At 34.9% G+C, this 14,047-nt stretch overlaps 1 protein-coding gene across 11 annotated transcripts in view; it reads right to left on the bottom strand.

The window, feature by feature from the left end:
- The window catches only part of LOC306949082 (sodium channel protein type 2 subunit alpha), a gene marked incomplete at both ends in the record, with an annotated part of 55,871 nt that extends 42,464 nt beyond the window's left edge, over positions 1–13,407 (bottom strand). For 3 of the 11 annotated variants that reach the window (XM_079538851.1, XM_079538856.1, XM_079538849.1), the window contains 10 exons: positions 905–1,195; positions 4,246–4,452; positions 4,599–4,740; positions 6,107–6,170; positions 6,453–6,725; positions 7,839–7,930; positions 8,429–8,557; positions 9,863–9,952; positions 10,852–10,970; positions 13,141–13,407. In XM_079538851.1, coding sequence (XP_079394977.1) covers positions 905–1,195; positions 4,246–4,452; positions 4,599–4,740; positions 6,107–6,170; positions 6,453–6,725; positions 7,839–7,930; positions 8,429–8,557; positions 9,863–9,952; positions 10,852–10,970; positions 13,141–13,407 — 1,674 coding nt within the window. Of the gene's footprint in view, positions 1–904; positions 1,205–4,245; positions 4,453–4,598; positions 4,741–6,106; positions 6,171–6,452; positions 6,726–7,838; positions 7,931–8,428; positions 8,558–9,862; positions 9,953–10,851; positions 10,971–13,140 lie in introns of all 11 variants that reach the window. The other 8 variants (XM_079538850.1, XM_079538857.1, XM_079538859.1 and 5 more) reach the window with 4 other exon arrangements.
- Between the last annotated feature and the right edge of the window lie 640 nt (positions 13,408–14,047).

A 14,047-nucleotide genomic window follows, 5' to 3' on the forward strand; every position in this document is an offset into this window, starting at 1 on the left:
CCCTATTCAAATTTTGTCTCAAATTCTTCTCTTCTTATTATATGTGTTCCCAGACTAGTTATTTTTTTCTATTGATAATTTAATTCTGCATCAATCTGTGCATGCAAAAATAAATATATTTAACATAAATGTAATATATTATTTAATCTTATCCTTCACCAGAATTATATAAAATAGCATCAGAGAATTTAGGCTAAACAATGGAGAAGCCTATTGCTGAGTAGTTAAAGCACAAGACCAGCAACCAGAAATTCCTTTCTTCTCAGACTTTGTCGGTGACTCTTTTCTTGAGTGGAGTCAAATCATTCACTTTCCTTTTCTGTAAGATTCTCCATCTTGCAAAATGAGCTTCCATTGGGAAAGAACAGTATGGCTAAATTTTGTAAATACAAGCCTAAGCAATCCCTATTTATTTTGTCTTTACTATGGAAAACTAGAACTACCTTTCTCTTTATTGTTTAAAGAAGATAATGAAAGCCAATAGAAACTAATGGTAGAATTTCCTATTCAGAGCATTTTGAAGGTATAGTCTGCTAAAGTACTTACATATTTGTAATGTTTTGAAATGGATGCACAACAGAGAACTGCAATTGAGGAACCACAATACAAATATATGAATACTAGTCAGTGTCTTTGATTTCTCTCTAATCTACCAAATACATCTTCAGAAATAAGTTTTCAGAAATGTTTTAACTAACAGTTAAGATATTAATAGTTAACATAAACAGTTATCTTTGGTCTTTTTATCCCTTCGCTAATAGAATGGGTTAAACTTTAACGCTGTTAAAACTATTAACTGCTTATTTGTTTGCTCATCTTTTAAATAATTTTCAATATGTAAAGTTCAAAATAAAAGCCAAACTAGAACAGATGTACATGATAGAACAGAAAAAGTGTGCTGTACCTGATGGGGAGATGTGAACCTTTTTTCATATGTCAGTTGACTTCCTTCTGTGGAGAAGCGGAAACTTTTTCTTCTGATACTATCTTCTGACTCAGACTTAGGAAGCTTGTCAATATCTCCCTTGTTCTCTGCTTCAGACATTTCTTTTTGTCTTCTTCTCTTCCTTCTGTTTCTTCTTTCTTTAGCACTCTTTGAGCTCAACTTTGATGCTTCTGAAGAACTTTCCAAGAGTTCTCCTAATCCCCCTACCCCACTGAAATCCCTTGATGCAACTGATGCTGCTGCCACTGCTGCTGTAGCCTGTCGGGTTACAAAACATAGTATTCTTATTGAGCCAAAAATGAACAATTTTATTGTTTTTTATCAATTGCTTTTATTATCCCTCTGGTAGTGCTGTACACAGTCAAAACAAACTACTGAGATGTATAGCTCCTCATTATTTAACACCATGGTTTACTTAAACACCAGATTTAGCAGTACAAGAGCATCATTATTCCTTAAAGACTTCACAAGACACTGGTCTAAAATGAAGGTAGTCAGGAAAGTGTAAGCATGAGGCATTTTCATCTACTTCAGACCTTTTTCCAGAGTTCCTCTTGCCTCACATTATAGAATCACAGAATCACCAAGCTTAGAAAAGACCTCTAACATCATCCAGTCCAACCATCCACCCGTCATCAGTATTTCCCACCAAACCATGTCCCTCAGTACAACATCCAGATGTTTATTGAACACCTCCAGGGACAGTGACTCCACCACTTCCCTGGGCAGCCCATTCCAGTGCCTGACCACTCTCTCAGCGAAGAATTCCTAACATCCAATCTGAATCTCCCCTGGCACAATTTGAGGCCATTCTCTCTAGTTCTATGGCTAGCTCCATGGGAGAAGAGGCTGACTCCCACCTTCTTGCAACCTCCCTTCTGGTAGTTGTAGAGAGCAATAAGGTCATGGTTATGTTCTAATTCAGCTGATCCCCTCTAAGTCTTTACAGAGAAAGCTAATCCTTGACATCCACCATGTGAGTTAACGTATCATAATCCAAGTAGCAGGTAATTGAATCCAGCCTTTTCCTTGGTGTCATCACAGCAAGGACACCGTCTTGATTTCTGCCTAAGAGCAGACACCTTGCTTAAAGACCTTAATATGTCTTTGAGCACCATATTCCTCTTCATGTTTCTTTTCCCACATTCCCACTGTTGCAGCAGTCTAGGGCTTTGTTATAAAAACACAGAGGTACATTTAATTCCTGTTGCTACTGCTGCTAGGGAGCAGAAAAAGGTTAGGTTTCTTCTGTGATTAAAAAGGATGAGATGGAGCAAAGAACAGTCCCAAAATTCAGAACCTCTGTCATCAACTGCAGTGGTCAGGCTGTCTGATTTGGCTCATTGGGAAAATTGGTACATGCAGTCATGAAATAAAGGACAAAATGAGAGCATAACCAATACGCTTCCTATAAAGAAACATCTGGGGGACTAGCTGTGAAATCCCGCTGTGTAAAGTATATCTGGAAAGCCAGTAAGCTCCAGTGAGCTTCCAGAAAAGGATGGTGTGAGAAATGGCAAGAGACTAGCACTACATAGCAAAGATGACTTGTAATTATCCAGCAAAACGTATCATACTTGATGTCAAGTATTTAAAAAGGGATTGGATTTGTCTTTATAGCTGAAAAAGATAGCCCAAAATTAGTTCATTCACAGTACAAATTAATGATTTTCTGCATCACAATGAGCAACCTATGCTATACAAGTTGACTTGATATAGAACTCTTCTGCCAATCAGAGAATAAGATATTAAGAGGATTATGAAGTGTGTATCAATTAAAAGAGGTACTCAAAATTATGTCATACTGCCTTCAGAATATTGTCCTTCTGATGTTCTAGCATAGATAAGGGACCAGATGCTGAGTCATTGCGTATCTATTTAGTACTGACAGCAAATTTCAAAATAATGGTGTAAACTGAAGCACAGTGTAACTTAGATTTGTGGATGAATAGATCCCATGTCAAAGGAGTGAAAAGATAGGTTACTGCTTCGTGAAACAATTCAGCAGCTCAGCAATCTACCTTGAAATTAGTACTTTCCATTAACATCTTCACACATAAAAGAGATCTTGACTGTAATACTGCTTTACTTCTAATTAATTGAGTAGTCATTCATCTAAAGAAGTAACAACAACTTGGCCTTTATCCAACCTTTCTCATAGTCTATTTCTTCCTGTTCTTCTCTTTTTAAGTCTGGGTCATCTTCTCTGTCTCCACAATGAATCACATAAACATCTAGATAGCTCTCAATGTAATTAAAAGTGGCTTAGTGACTTTCAGGTATGAAAGTATCATATTTTTTAAGAAATGTGCTCCCTACTTATATTTAACTTTTTTGTTAATTTGCATTTTGCAGGATTCTTTTTTCTTAGAGATTTGGAAGTGATAGGATTTGACAAAAATAGACATATGCTTATCAGATTTCACAGGTGATGTACAAAACTTCTTAAGTAAAAGATTCAGAGTTTCTTTTCCTATTAGCACTCTCATTACAGAATCATTCTAATCTAGTGTAAGAGCTGCATGAAAATACTACCAAAACTGTAGATTCATTGAAAATCCTAATTGATAGCTTTTTATAAGCACTGTCCTGTTAAAAATGATTACTAGAGAAAAAGAAATTGAAAATCAGGCCAGAAATTGGGCAGATATCTGACTTACAGAACTTGATTCCTGCATACTTTACTTTAAGACAACTAAAACTTAACACAGAAGTTTCTATCGGCATTTCTTATTTTCATGAATGTATGAAATAATTCTCTTTTCAAAGAAAATAAAAATTTATTAATAGAAGTAATATCTTTATTATAAATACTGCTGGTCTATTCTAAGGTTATGTAAACTTCTGATTAACTTCAGTGTGCTTTAATTAGGGATCTGCTAAAGAGTTTGCTGGATAGGAACCTAACAGAACACTGTCTACTATCCATCTCTCTGTTTTATGAGTATTAGAGTGGAACTGTTAACTAAAGCAAGCCTGGAAATTCTCACTCAGATCACAGATGAGAAATACTACATCTGTAACATAAAAGTGTTATGAACTCTGACTACTTATTCAGGTTAGTAGGACATTGTTATCTCAAATATTTTACTTTTACTTTTTTTTTTTTTTTTTTTGAGAACTTCTTTTTCTATATAATTACTTGCCTTTATTTGTCATTTGGTTAATTCCTGATTTTTCATTGGCTATTTCAACTTATGAAACTTGCATGGCAGACAAGATTTTTCTTCTAATTCATAAGATTTTACTATCCATTTCTTAGAGTAAGCCTGTTTAGAAAGTACAATATCCATCATTACCTGTGCTTCTTCTTGCTGCTTCTTTAGCTGTTCCAGCATCTGTTGAAATTCTGCCTCTTTCTGCTCTGCTTCTTCCATAGTTGCTTGGTTCTGCTCCTCATAGGCCATGGCAACCACAGCCAGGATCAAGTTGATCAGGTAGAACGAGCCCAGAAAAATCACCAGAACAAAAAATATCATGTATGTTTTCCCAGCAGCACGTAGTGTCTAGGAAGTAGAAAGCATATCTGCATATTAGTCCATCTCTTACCAATATTAGTTCACCTCCATGGTGTTATTTCAACACCATAATGCTTTGCTGTTAGCTGAACATTTCAACTTAGCCTAGATTTTATGCCATAAAATTTGCTTACCAGTTGATACAGGTTTTCCCAGAAGTCCTGAGTCATTAGCCGAAAGAGTGACAGAAAAGCCCAACTGAAAGTGTCAAAACTTGTGTAACCATAGTTGGGATTTCTACCAGCTTTCACACATATATATCCCTCTGGACACTGCCTACATGAAAATCAAACAGGAGGTATTTATTCATAACTTTTATTTTCCTCAGTAGTATATATAGTATAATTCTATATAGCTCCAGAAATAATGCCTATTTTATTGTGTTGGCCCATGGCGTTAGAGGACGATTTTGGTATGGCAGCAGAAGTTGAGCCTTCCCACCAATATTCCATTACATTTTGTGCTGTGTGATGGATGGCAGCAGAGGGGCAATCTGACAAAATGGAGTCTGCCATGGAAGTGTACATGAAGCAAAGCAGTGTCACTGAATTTTTCCATGTGGAAAAAATGGCACCCATTGACATTCATCAACACTTAGTGAACATTTATGTAGACCCAGCAGTGGATGTGAGCACAGTGAGATGGATGATGGTGGTGGGTGTGTTTCAGCAGTAGCGACAGCAACAGTGGGTTACCTCCACTGGTGCAGATTTTTAAGTACACGGCATGCAGGCTCACGTTTATTACTGGCAAAAATGCACAATTAATGATAGTGATTACGTTGAAAAATAGAGTTTTGTAGCTGAGAATTTCTTCTATCAAACAGTGTTATTGTGCTTTTTATATTTGTTATACTTTCCATGGAAATAAATAGGAGGCATTACTTTTGGAGCGACGTACATGTGAATAATGGATTGGGATTACATTTGTTATTTTTGCACAGAAAATTCATGAATTTCAAAATTAGAAGTAAGTTAATTTATGAAATGTGTTCTGAGAAACAAACAAATATAAGAGTAAACAAAAGATATCTTTTTCAAACATTCGCTTTTTGAATTGACCTGAATGTTTAAATTCTCCTCAGTCATATTTTGAAAATAGAATCTCTATTCTGAATGATTAATTTCTTGGCAAAGATAATTGCTAAAATGTTGCTAAGGGTACAGACAGATTAAAAAATATGATTAGCTAAATCCAATTGTCCTGTAAGGGATATCCTACAGAAAAGCTAAAATTTTTTTCAGCTTAGTCACAGAAGCCAGTTAGGTGTCAGTTAACACTTTAAGCCTAACAATTGGACATGTGTGTATGGCACCTTTTGCCAGTGATGAAAAGCCTTGGAATATGAAGTAGCCATTGTACTTTCTTACTATTTTATGTATTCTCTTTCTCAGTTCTAACCTTAATTTTCACCCTACTCTTTTCAATCAGTTAATTTCCAGAGTAGACTATGTGAGGTTCAAATGTTATCAAGATCAATTTCTAATAAATTGAGAACAATGGCTGTTAATGAACGTTTTGACCTAAGCAAGAAATCATTGTTCTGTATCACTGCTAAATGGGAAGTTGCAACTGCTATGATAGGTTCATTGTTACTGATTTTTCTACAGAATAAAACAGATGATTTTTGAAAGGGTCTTACCCTGCATCAGAGCTATTACCACAAAGTAGGGCATCTCTTTGTCCTTCCAAAATGTAGAAATGAGCTGTGTAGAAAGCATTAGAAAAGTATGTGATTAGATTAAGATAATCTTTAAAGGACTACAAAATAAAATAACAATAAAATAATAATAAAATCAAAGTTGTTAGTTTCTAATCACTTTGTACTGTGTTTAGGAATGCTTCTGGTTATTGTATATGATCACTGTAGGTCAGTCACTATAAACAACTATGCAGAAGACAGAAACATAAACCCATTTTTTTAATTGCAAATATTTTAGGTACAATAACCACAAGTACATAAAAAAAGTTATATGAGTCATTCTTACTTTCATCCTCAATGTAATCCTTCCAGTTAAATGTGCTCACAGTTGTATTAATAAGTGTACCATTTTCATCCATTGTGCTATTAAAGTAGGAAATAACATTTATTTCAAAAGTAGAATTGTCTGGAGGCCACTGCAGACATTTATTCCTCAAGTTGCCCATGAACAGCTGCAGCCCTATTAGTGCAAATACACTCAGACAAAATACAGTCAGGATCATAACATCCGAGAGCTTCTTCACGGACTGAATTAGGGCTCCTACAATAGTCTTTAGGCCTGAAAAGAGAAAAGGTTCATAGGTTTATCAAAGAGGATCTTCGCCCTTCCCATATAACTCATTTGTCATGCAGACAGTTAAAAGAAATTGCTATTATCTGTCAAAAAATAAAGCTTCATGAGCAGCCTCAGAGCTTGTGAAGATGAATGAAAGAAAAATATTTTTTTATGAATAAGCAATGTAGATACATTCAAATACACAAAAATATATAATTCTCAAGCAGGAAATTTATCAACCATGCTTTTCTGTTATAGATTTAATCTCTTTATTTTTTCTCTCCATTTAATATTCTATTTAATATTTAATAATAGTATTTATTACATTTAATATTTAATAATAATAACAATTTATATTATAGTTAATATTTAATATTCTGCCAATAAATCACTTTCCAGTGATTCCACAACCATACGAACTGAGATAGAATTGCAAGTAATTTTGAGAAAAAAAAATAGGCTTAGTTGATAAATTTTTCTGTGCAATACTTATCTCCTGTTTTGTAGCTTTGTTGTTGTTGTTAGTTGGTTGTCTTCAAGGCAAATTTCAATTTAAGTGGTTAAAAAAAAAGGAAAAAAATCAAAATCCAAAAAGCCAAAGCACTAAAGCACTTTTAATGTTAAAGAGACGATCTGTCATAATAAACATGGAAAAATAAAGCAAAATAATCCATAGGCCTCACATTTCTTATTTCATGCAAGAATCTGTTAAACACAAAGGCTGATTTTGCAAAATAAAAGAAGCTAATGCTAAAAAGGTAAAGAATCATAATCCTGGCTTATGATCCATGCCTTTTTTTTTTCTTCTTCTTTTTTTTTTTTTTTTTCCTTTTTTGCAACATGAGCAGCGAATATCAAGGCTTATGCTCAGAAGAAGTGAATTCAACTTCAGTGGAACAGTCAGCCTCAGTGTTTAACCTAGCTCTCACCTGGAATGACTGATATTGTTTTCAAAGCTCGGAGAACTCTGAATGTTCTCAACGCTGAGACATTGCCCAGGTCCACAAACTCTGTCACATATCTGTAATAGGGGAGTTCACACACAAACACAATGACAGCACACAAATAACAATTGGAGTTACAAGGGGCCTAACACCTTACACAGTTACGTCTTACCTGGGATTACAGAAATAGTTTTCAAAGCTCTCAATACTCTGAAAGTTCGAAGAGCTGAAACATTGCCTAGGTTTACAAATTCTGTTACATACCTGTAGGATTAAATCACAGTTATTCAGAATTGAGGCAGAGCTTACACTAATTATGAGGGTCTTCAAAACCTCTGAGTCAGCATTAACAATCATACTCAAAAATTTACCTGTCTCTTCTTGCTATATATATTTTCATGAGTTATGCTTAAATTTCATTGACATATAACTCACTGATTTATATTTGAACAGCTAATTAAACTAATTAGCTTGTAATAGGACAGTGACATAAGTCAAAGAGATGGCTTCTATTCTGGTGAGCAGAAAAATATAGGACATGAAATTAGTGTCCCTCAGCAGAAATTCCAGTGGCGGCTGACATTCTGTGCTTGTTCCTGCCATATTTAGCTTTGGTTTTATGCGTACTACAATGTGTGACACAGCATTAAAGTTCACAGGATGCAGAAATTAACTATTTTTAAATGAATATATTCATGATAATAATACTGTTTGCCACTAATTTCATGCCCTAAAAGCTTAAGAAGTTCTTGAACCACTTACGCCATTAGAATGACACTGAAGTCAAGCCAGTTCCATGGGTCTCGCAGAAAAGTAAAACCTTCTAAGCAGAAGCCCCTTGCAAGAATTTTTATCAGTGATTCAAAGGTATAAATTCCAGTGAAAGTGTATCTGAAATGCATCAAAGCAGGTATGACAAATCTTTGCATACTTATGCTTGTAGGCAGTGGCATTCACTATCAAAAGTGACTTGCATTAAAAGTATTTAGAAATGAAAGAAACAAATCATTAGCTTTACTGCTAATTAACTTAATTATTGTTCAGTAGATGAAATTTAAACTCAAGAGGCATATATACTAATCATTTTCTAAAAGCTTGATTTAATCTCTGTATTTGTGCTTGCAATTAATTTGAGAGTCCAGTATTTACAGATACATTTCAGACTTGATATTTATATGTACATTTGGTAGCACTCACAAGGCTCCTATTTCATTGTATTCTCAAATCAGGTAGATGTCTAAGTATTACAAAAACGCTTTTTTTTTAAGGTCAAAGTCAAAGTTTTCTGAAAACCAGTTCCGGACAATAAGTATATTCATGCACATAATACAAGTTTAAAACATTAAATATAAGAATGCTTGCCCCTACTGTTGTTCTTGAACATGGGAAGCATGATTACCAATTTACCTTGTGTGGGAACCATTCATTTGTAAACAGAGAATTATCAGTTATAACCAGAGTAAGGCAAGGACTCCCTGAGACACACATGGGTGTGTGTGGACTTACATAACAAAGGAAATCTACCTACAGATCCTACTGTTCACCTTTCAGCCTCTCATCAAACCTCACAGCCACTGCTGGGTAAACTGGGGAACAGGTGTATATTATTACAGATTCTATACACAGCATTCAGAGCATGCAGTAAAATAAATAGAAATCAGTAATGGCTATTGAAGAAATGGAGGGAATGAAATAAACCACAAGCAGTCAAAACCTTTCCTCACTTGTCTGAGCTTGTGATTTGGGTGGGCTTTGTGTTTGTGACAGAGACTGCTCTCTGTGCCTGGTGCTTGTGAGCTCGTATTAGTGACACCCAAAGAATGTGCAAAGAATATGAATACTCAAGGAATATGAAGCCGCACTCCCCAGTGACATGCAGTAATTTCACATGTACTTTGGAAATGCTGGAGCTCCTTTTCCAATTTGCATCTCAGAACCCCAAAGCCAAGACCTCCTGTTAGGACTTCACAGTACAAACTCAAATGTTCTGCAAACACCATTTTAAAGAACAAGCCATTCCTTCTAAAATGCTGAAATTATTCAGGAGAAAAACAGAAAGATATTAATGACCTCTGGAATCTGGTTCTTCATGACTCTGGAAAAGCACATTCTGTTCTGCAACTTTCCACAAATATTTATTGTTTAGAACCACACAAAATAAGAGGTAAAAATGGAGAAGTAAAAATGTTAACTTACTCTACATTCTTTGTCCAGTCAGGAGGGTTACTCATGGTCATAAATACACAGTTGGTCAAAATAGTGCACATGATAAGCATGCTGAATAATGTAGATTATAGTCAAGGGAGGTAAGTCAGAAAAACATGACAATTTTACAACACTGAAAGCATTAAATATTAAGTGCATGAAAATATGTACAAATAACATGAAATTCTAAATAAAATCTGAAAATAAAGCTTTGTACAGAATTCTGTCTGTTTAAAACAGTATGCCATCTGGCAAGTTATGGTATAGTAACTGTAAAACATTGCATTGCTTTTATAATTTTGGCAGGTTTGGGATTTAAATTAAACCTGAGTGCATACTTAAATGTGTAAAAATATGAAATGAGTACTCAAACGTAATTTCTCATTAAAGCCAGGACGTTCATTCTAAAATACCTGCATGCAGAGACTGTTTGCACACACCCAAGTTTTTATTTGGATGTGATTGAAATATATTGGGAAATATTCTCTATTTTGACCTGCTTTTTAATAGAACATCAAACCCAATGCTCAAAACACAACACTGAAAAAGTATGTCTGAAAAAACAGCTCTTTACTCATGCTCTTTTGTCCTTGCTAAGTGAGTCAAGTGTATGAACAGTACTACTGGTCTTAGTAAAAGAGTGACCTTAGATACATTGAAGTGCAATGGCTTGTTATTAATTTGGCCTTAGCTGCAGGGCTTTGCATGGTATCAAGTCTCTCTTTGTATATAAAGCCTGATATTTAAACTCTTTCAGCTTTAAGTGGTTCTGCAGAGAATTCTCCTGTTAGAAATAAAGACCATACTGCAATTAAGATACATCATGACTGCTTTTTAGGACTGATCAGTGTATGTTTAGTTGGCATGCATAGTACACCCACATGGACATCATTTGTAAATTCATACGAAAATTATTATTTCAGTAAGCATTTCAGTTTTAAAGGGCAAGGTTTAAATCAACATCAAGAATAAAAGGATATGAATGTACCAAAATCTTGATAGCAATTTTTCTGACGGGATTAAAAGGAGTTAAAATATACAAGGCAGATGTGGCACTGAATCGGAAAATTGCCTTTCCCTTATTCAATACTATGAAAGTCTGCAAAACAAAAATTATACAATTAAAATGCAGCACTGCCTATACACGTCTTCATCTCCTTATAAAGTATTCCATTTTCTGTCTGGTAGTTTCAAGTTTCATTCTACTCTCTACCTGTGGTAGGAAAACAACTGATTTCTATACATACAATGGATTAAACCTTCCATTAATGATTCTCCAGTTCGCTGACTTTCCTAGCACACAGACTGAATTCAGATACTATTAACATTGGTGGGAGTTATCAGCAAAAATTTCAGTTTATCCGTAATAGCAAAATATGGCATTTCATCAATAAAAAATATTTTCAAGACTTCATTAAAGTAGGATTTTCAAATTAGTACTTCTACCACGTCATTAAACACAAACAAACAACAACAAAAAAGGGATAATAGAGCCATTCTAAATTCCAGTTTGTGTTTAGAACAAGTATTTGTTCTAATTATATACATGTTTAGTTTATGTGATTACAAGGACAAGCACCTAGTCACTAAACAATGTAGCATAATTTTAAAATAATTTCAGATTCATTTGAGAATTTAAACATTACCAGTACTGATCATATGTATCTTCTAAAAAAGTATCTGAAAAAATGAAAGGAATGTATAAATTGCCAGCTGACATCATTCTAAGCAGCCAGTGACCAGTATAACCAGAACCAATACAAATATTTTCTTAAAAAAATATGTGTTCATTTTTAATAATATGCTCCCGCTTTCCATATCTGTGGGCATCAAATGTAGGTAGTTATTAGCTTTTCAAATGTAACCTGGTGGTTACATTTGGTGAGCATTCACTTTCATTTTGTTCCTGTTGACAGTCATTGCCAAAGTGTTTTAATTTTTATTCCAAGTTTATTTCTGCTTGAGATATACTTGCATCTTTACCACTGTCTGAAATTTCTTCAGGACATGACTATTCTTCATTCCTTTTGCTCTTTGTCAGTGGTAATGGCTCTGCTTTGTGTTACCATAATAGAGTCTTTGTTATGCTCTCAGCTGAGCTATATGGTATCACTGCTTTCCATGCTGGTTTCTATTCTCCTGCCTCTGATCAGAAAAGTGCTGTCCTTCTCATGGCCTTTGCTGCCTACCTGGCCTGCTCCCTCGGGGAGAGAAGACCTCATTCTGCTGGGAAAGCCTACAGGTAATCTTTGCCAGCACCTGCTCACACAGTGATGTTGTGCATGGCCTTGGGGACGACAGTGCCCTTACACCTACTGGCATTTCTCTCTGCTTGTCAGTCTTGCACCCAGTTAGAAATAGTAGAACAATTCTGACTGTCCCAAGTTCAACCTAAAAGCATCCTCCAAGTCCTGTATGATTTTCTCTGCAGGGACAAGGCAGTGATTAAGAGTAATTTATGCTACAAATTGAAGGAGGGATGATTAATGCCAGTTCATCATTGAAGATGTCCATTTGTTTTCTGTTGAGCACATTAGGCTAGTATTTAACATAAATGCAGATATCACGTGTGATAAAAGATTCTGCAGTTCACTAATTATTCTCAGTAGCCCGATGAATTCATCAGTAGTCTGAGTTTCTCAAGCTATGACTACTTTTTCTGATTGGATATCAGAAATTATATTTCAGTACTCAGTTTTCTGACACTTCATTTGTAGACTTGTTCAAAAAACTTTATACCTGAACTAACTCATGAAACTTCATTCCAGAGCTGTTTTACAACTAGTCTGTTTTGTAAGATCCAAGATTTAAAAAAACCCTGTGCCATTTATGTCTGTTTGTGTTAGAATATATGATATAGCTATAGCAGAAGAAAGAAATATGGCTACAGTCATTTATTTCACTGAACTAGGTGATCCGATGCTATCTGGTTATATACAATTATCTCTACTGCAAAATCACACTCGGACTATTTTGTATCTCATACCCAGTCTTACTGCTACACTGAAATCAGGAAAATTCAGCCATGTGCTCAACTTCAAGAAAGTTCAAGGAAGTTACAGCTCCCATAAGCTAAGGTTAATAGCAAGAAATTCATTAGATGCTGAAGAAGTCACAGTGTAGAAGAGCATAAATCAGTTCTCTTGGATGAAAAGATATTTCTATGTATTTAGTAGCTGGGTGACTCTAGCCATCATATTTTCTGATAAAAAAATTATTTCAAGTGCAGAAAATGATATTCTATTTTGTGCAGAAGAATATTCACTCACTTTTTTATTGATATAATATGGGTCCAGGTCTTCCAAAGGTTCAGAAACCATTCCTGGAGGTATGTCACCATAAATAAATGGCAATGTCTTTCCTGCCTCCAAGTCACTGTTTGGTTTTGGACCATTTTCATCATCATCATCAGTATGTTCTTGCTTGGGCTTTTTAGCTTTTTCTTCTGCAGAACGTTTTTCAATAGCTGCGAGAGAATCTCTAGTAAAATAGCGGAAGCTTTCAGGTCCTGGCGGTACCAGCAGTGCCTGTGCCATGTTTTCATCCTGCAAATTTAATTCCTTTTAGCCTCTTGCATAAGAATGACCTACAAAGAAAAATGCAAATAAATTAGGAAAACTAGAGTGTACCACCAGAAGATAAAACAAAACCAATGAAACACATTTGCACAGAAATTTTCCAGTCCTGAAATGGAAACAGCACATTTCAAGGCTGGAAAAATGTTAAAAGCAACTGCTTGCTCTATGCAGATATTTTTAAAATTTATGATTATTTTTCAACTTTCTCCTGCTGGTCTTGGAAAAGACATTATTTATATTCACTAGCCCTGCTTTGTTTATGGCCTTAGACTATTCCAGTTACAGGAAACTGTTTTAAACATATATTTCCTTTTTAATAGCAACTGTAAATGCATATTCTATGAAGTATTCTTGATATTTACAAATCTATATTTTTCTGGTTAATACATTGTATCTTTTTTTCTGAATTATTAGAAATCTAACTCCAGAAATTAAATAATTTGATTAATGCTGTTTAAATGAAAACTGAGTGATGGAATGAACAAGCGTAATTCCTTCTTACTGGCAGTTTATTGTACTGAAAGTTTAGGAACAAAGGCAGGTTAGTGTCCACTTACTGACTGTGAGATGTGAATCAAAAGCACAAGTCTTTTAAAAA

The sequence above is a fragment of the Tetrao urogallus genome (genome assembly GCF_951394365.1).
Source record: "Tetrao urogallus genome assembly, chromosome: 8".
In the NCBI taxonomy this organism is placed as follows: domain Eukaryota; kingdom Metazoa; phylum Chordata; class Aves; order Galliformes; family Phasianidae; genus Tetrao; species Tetrao urogallus.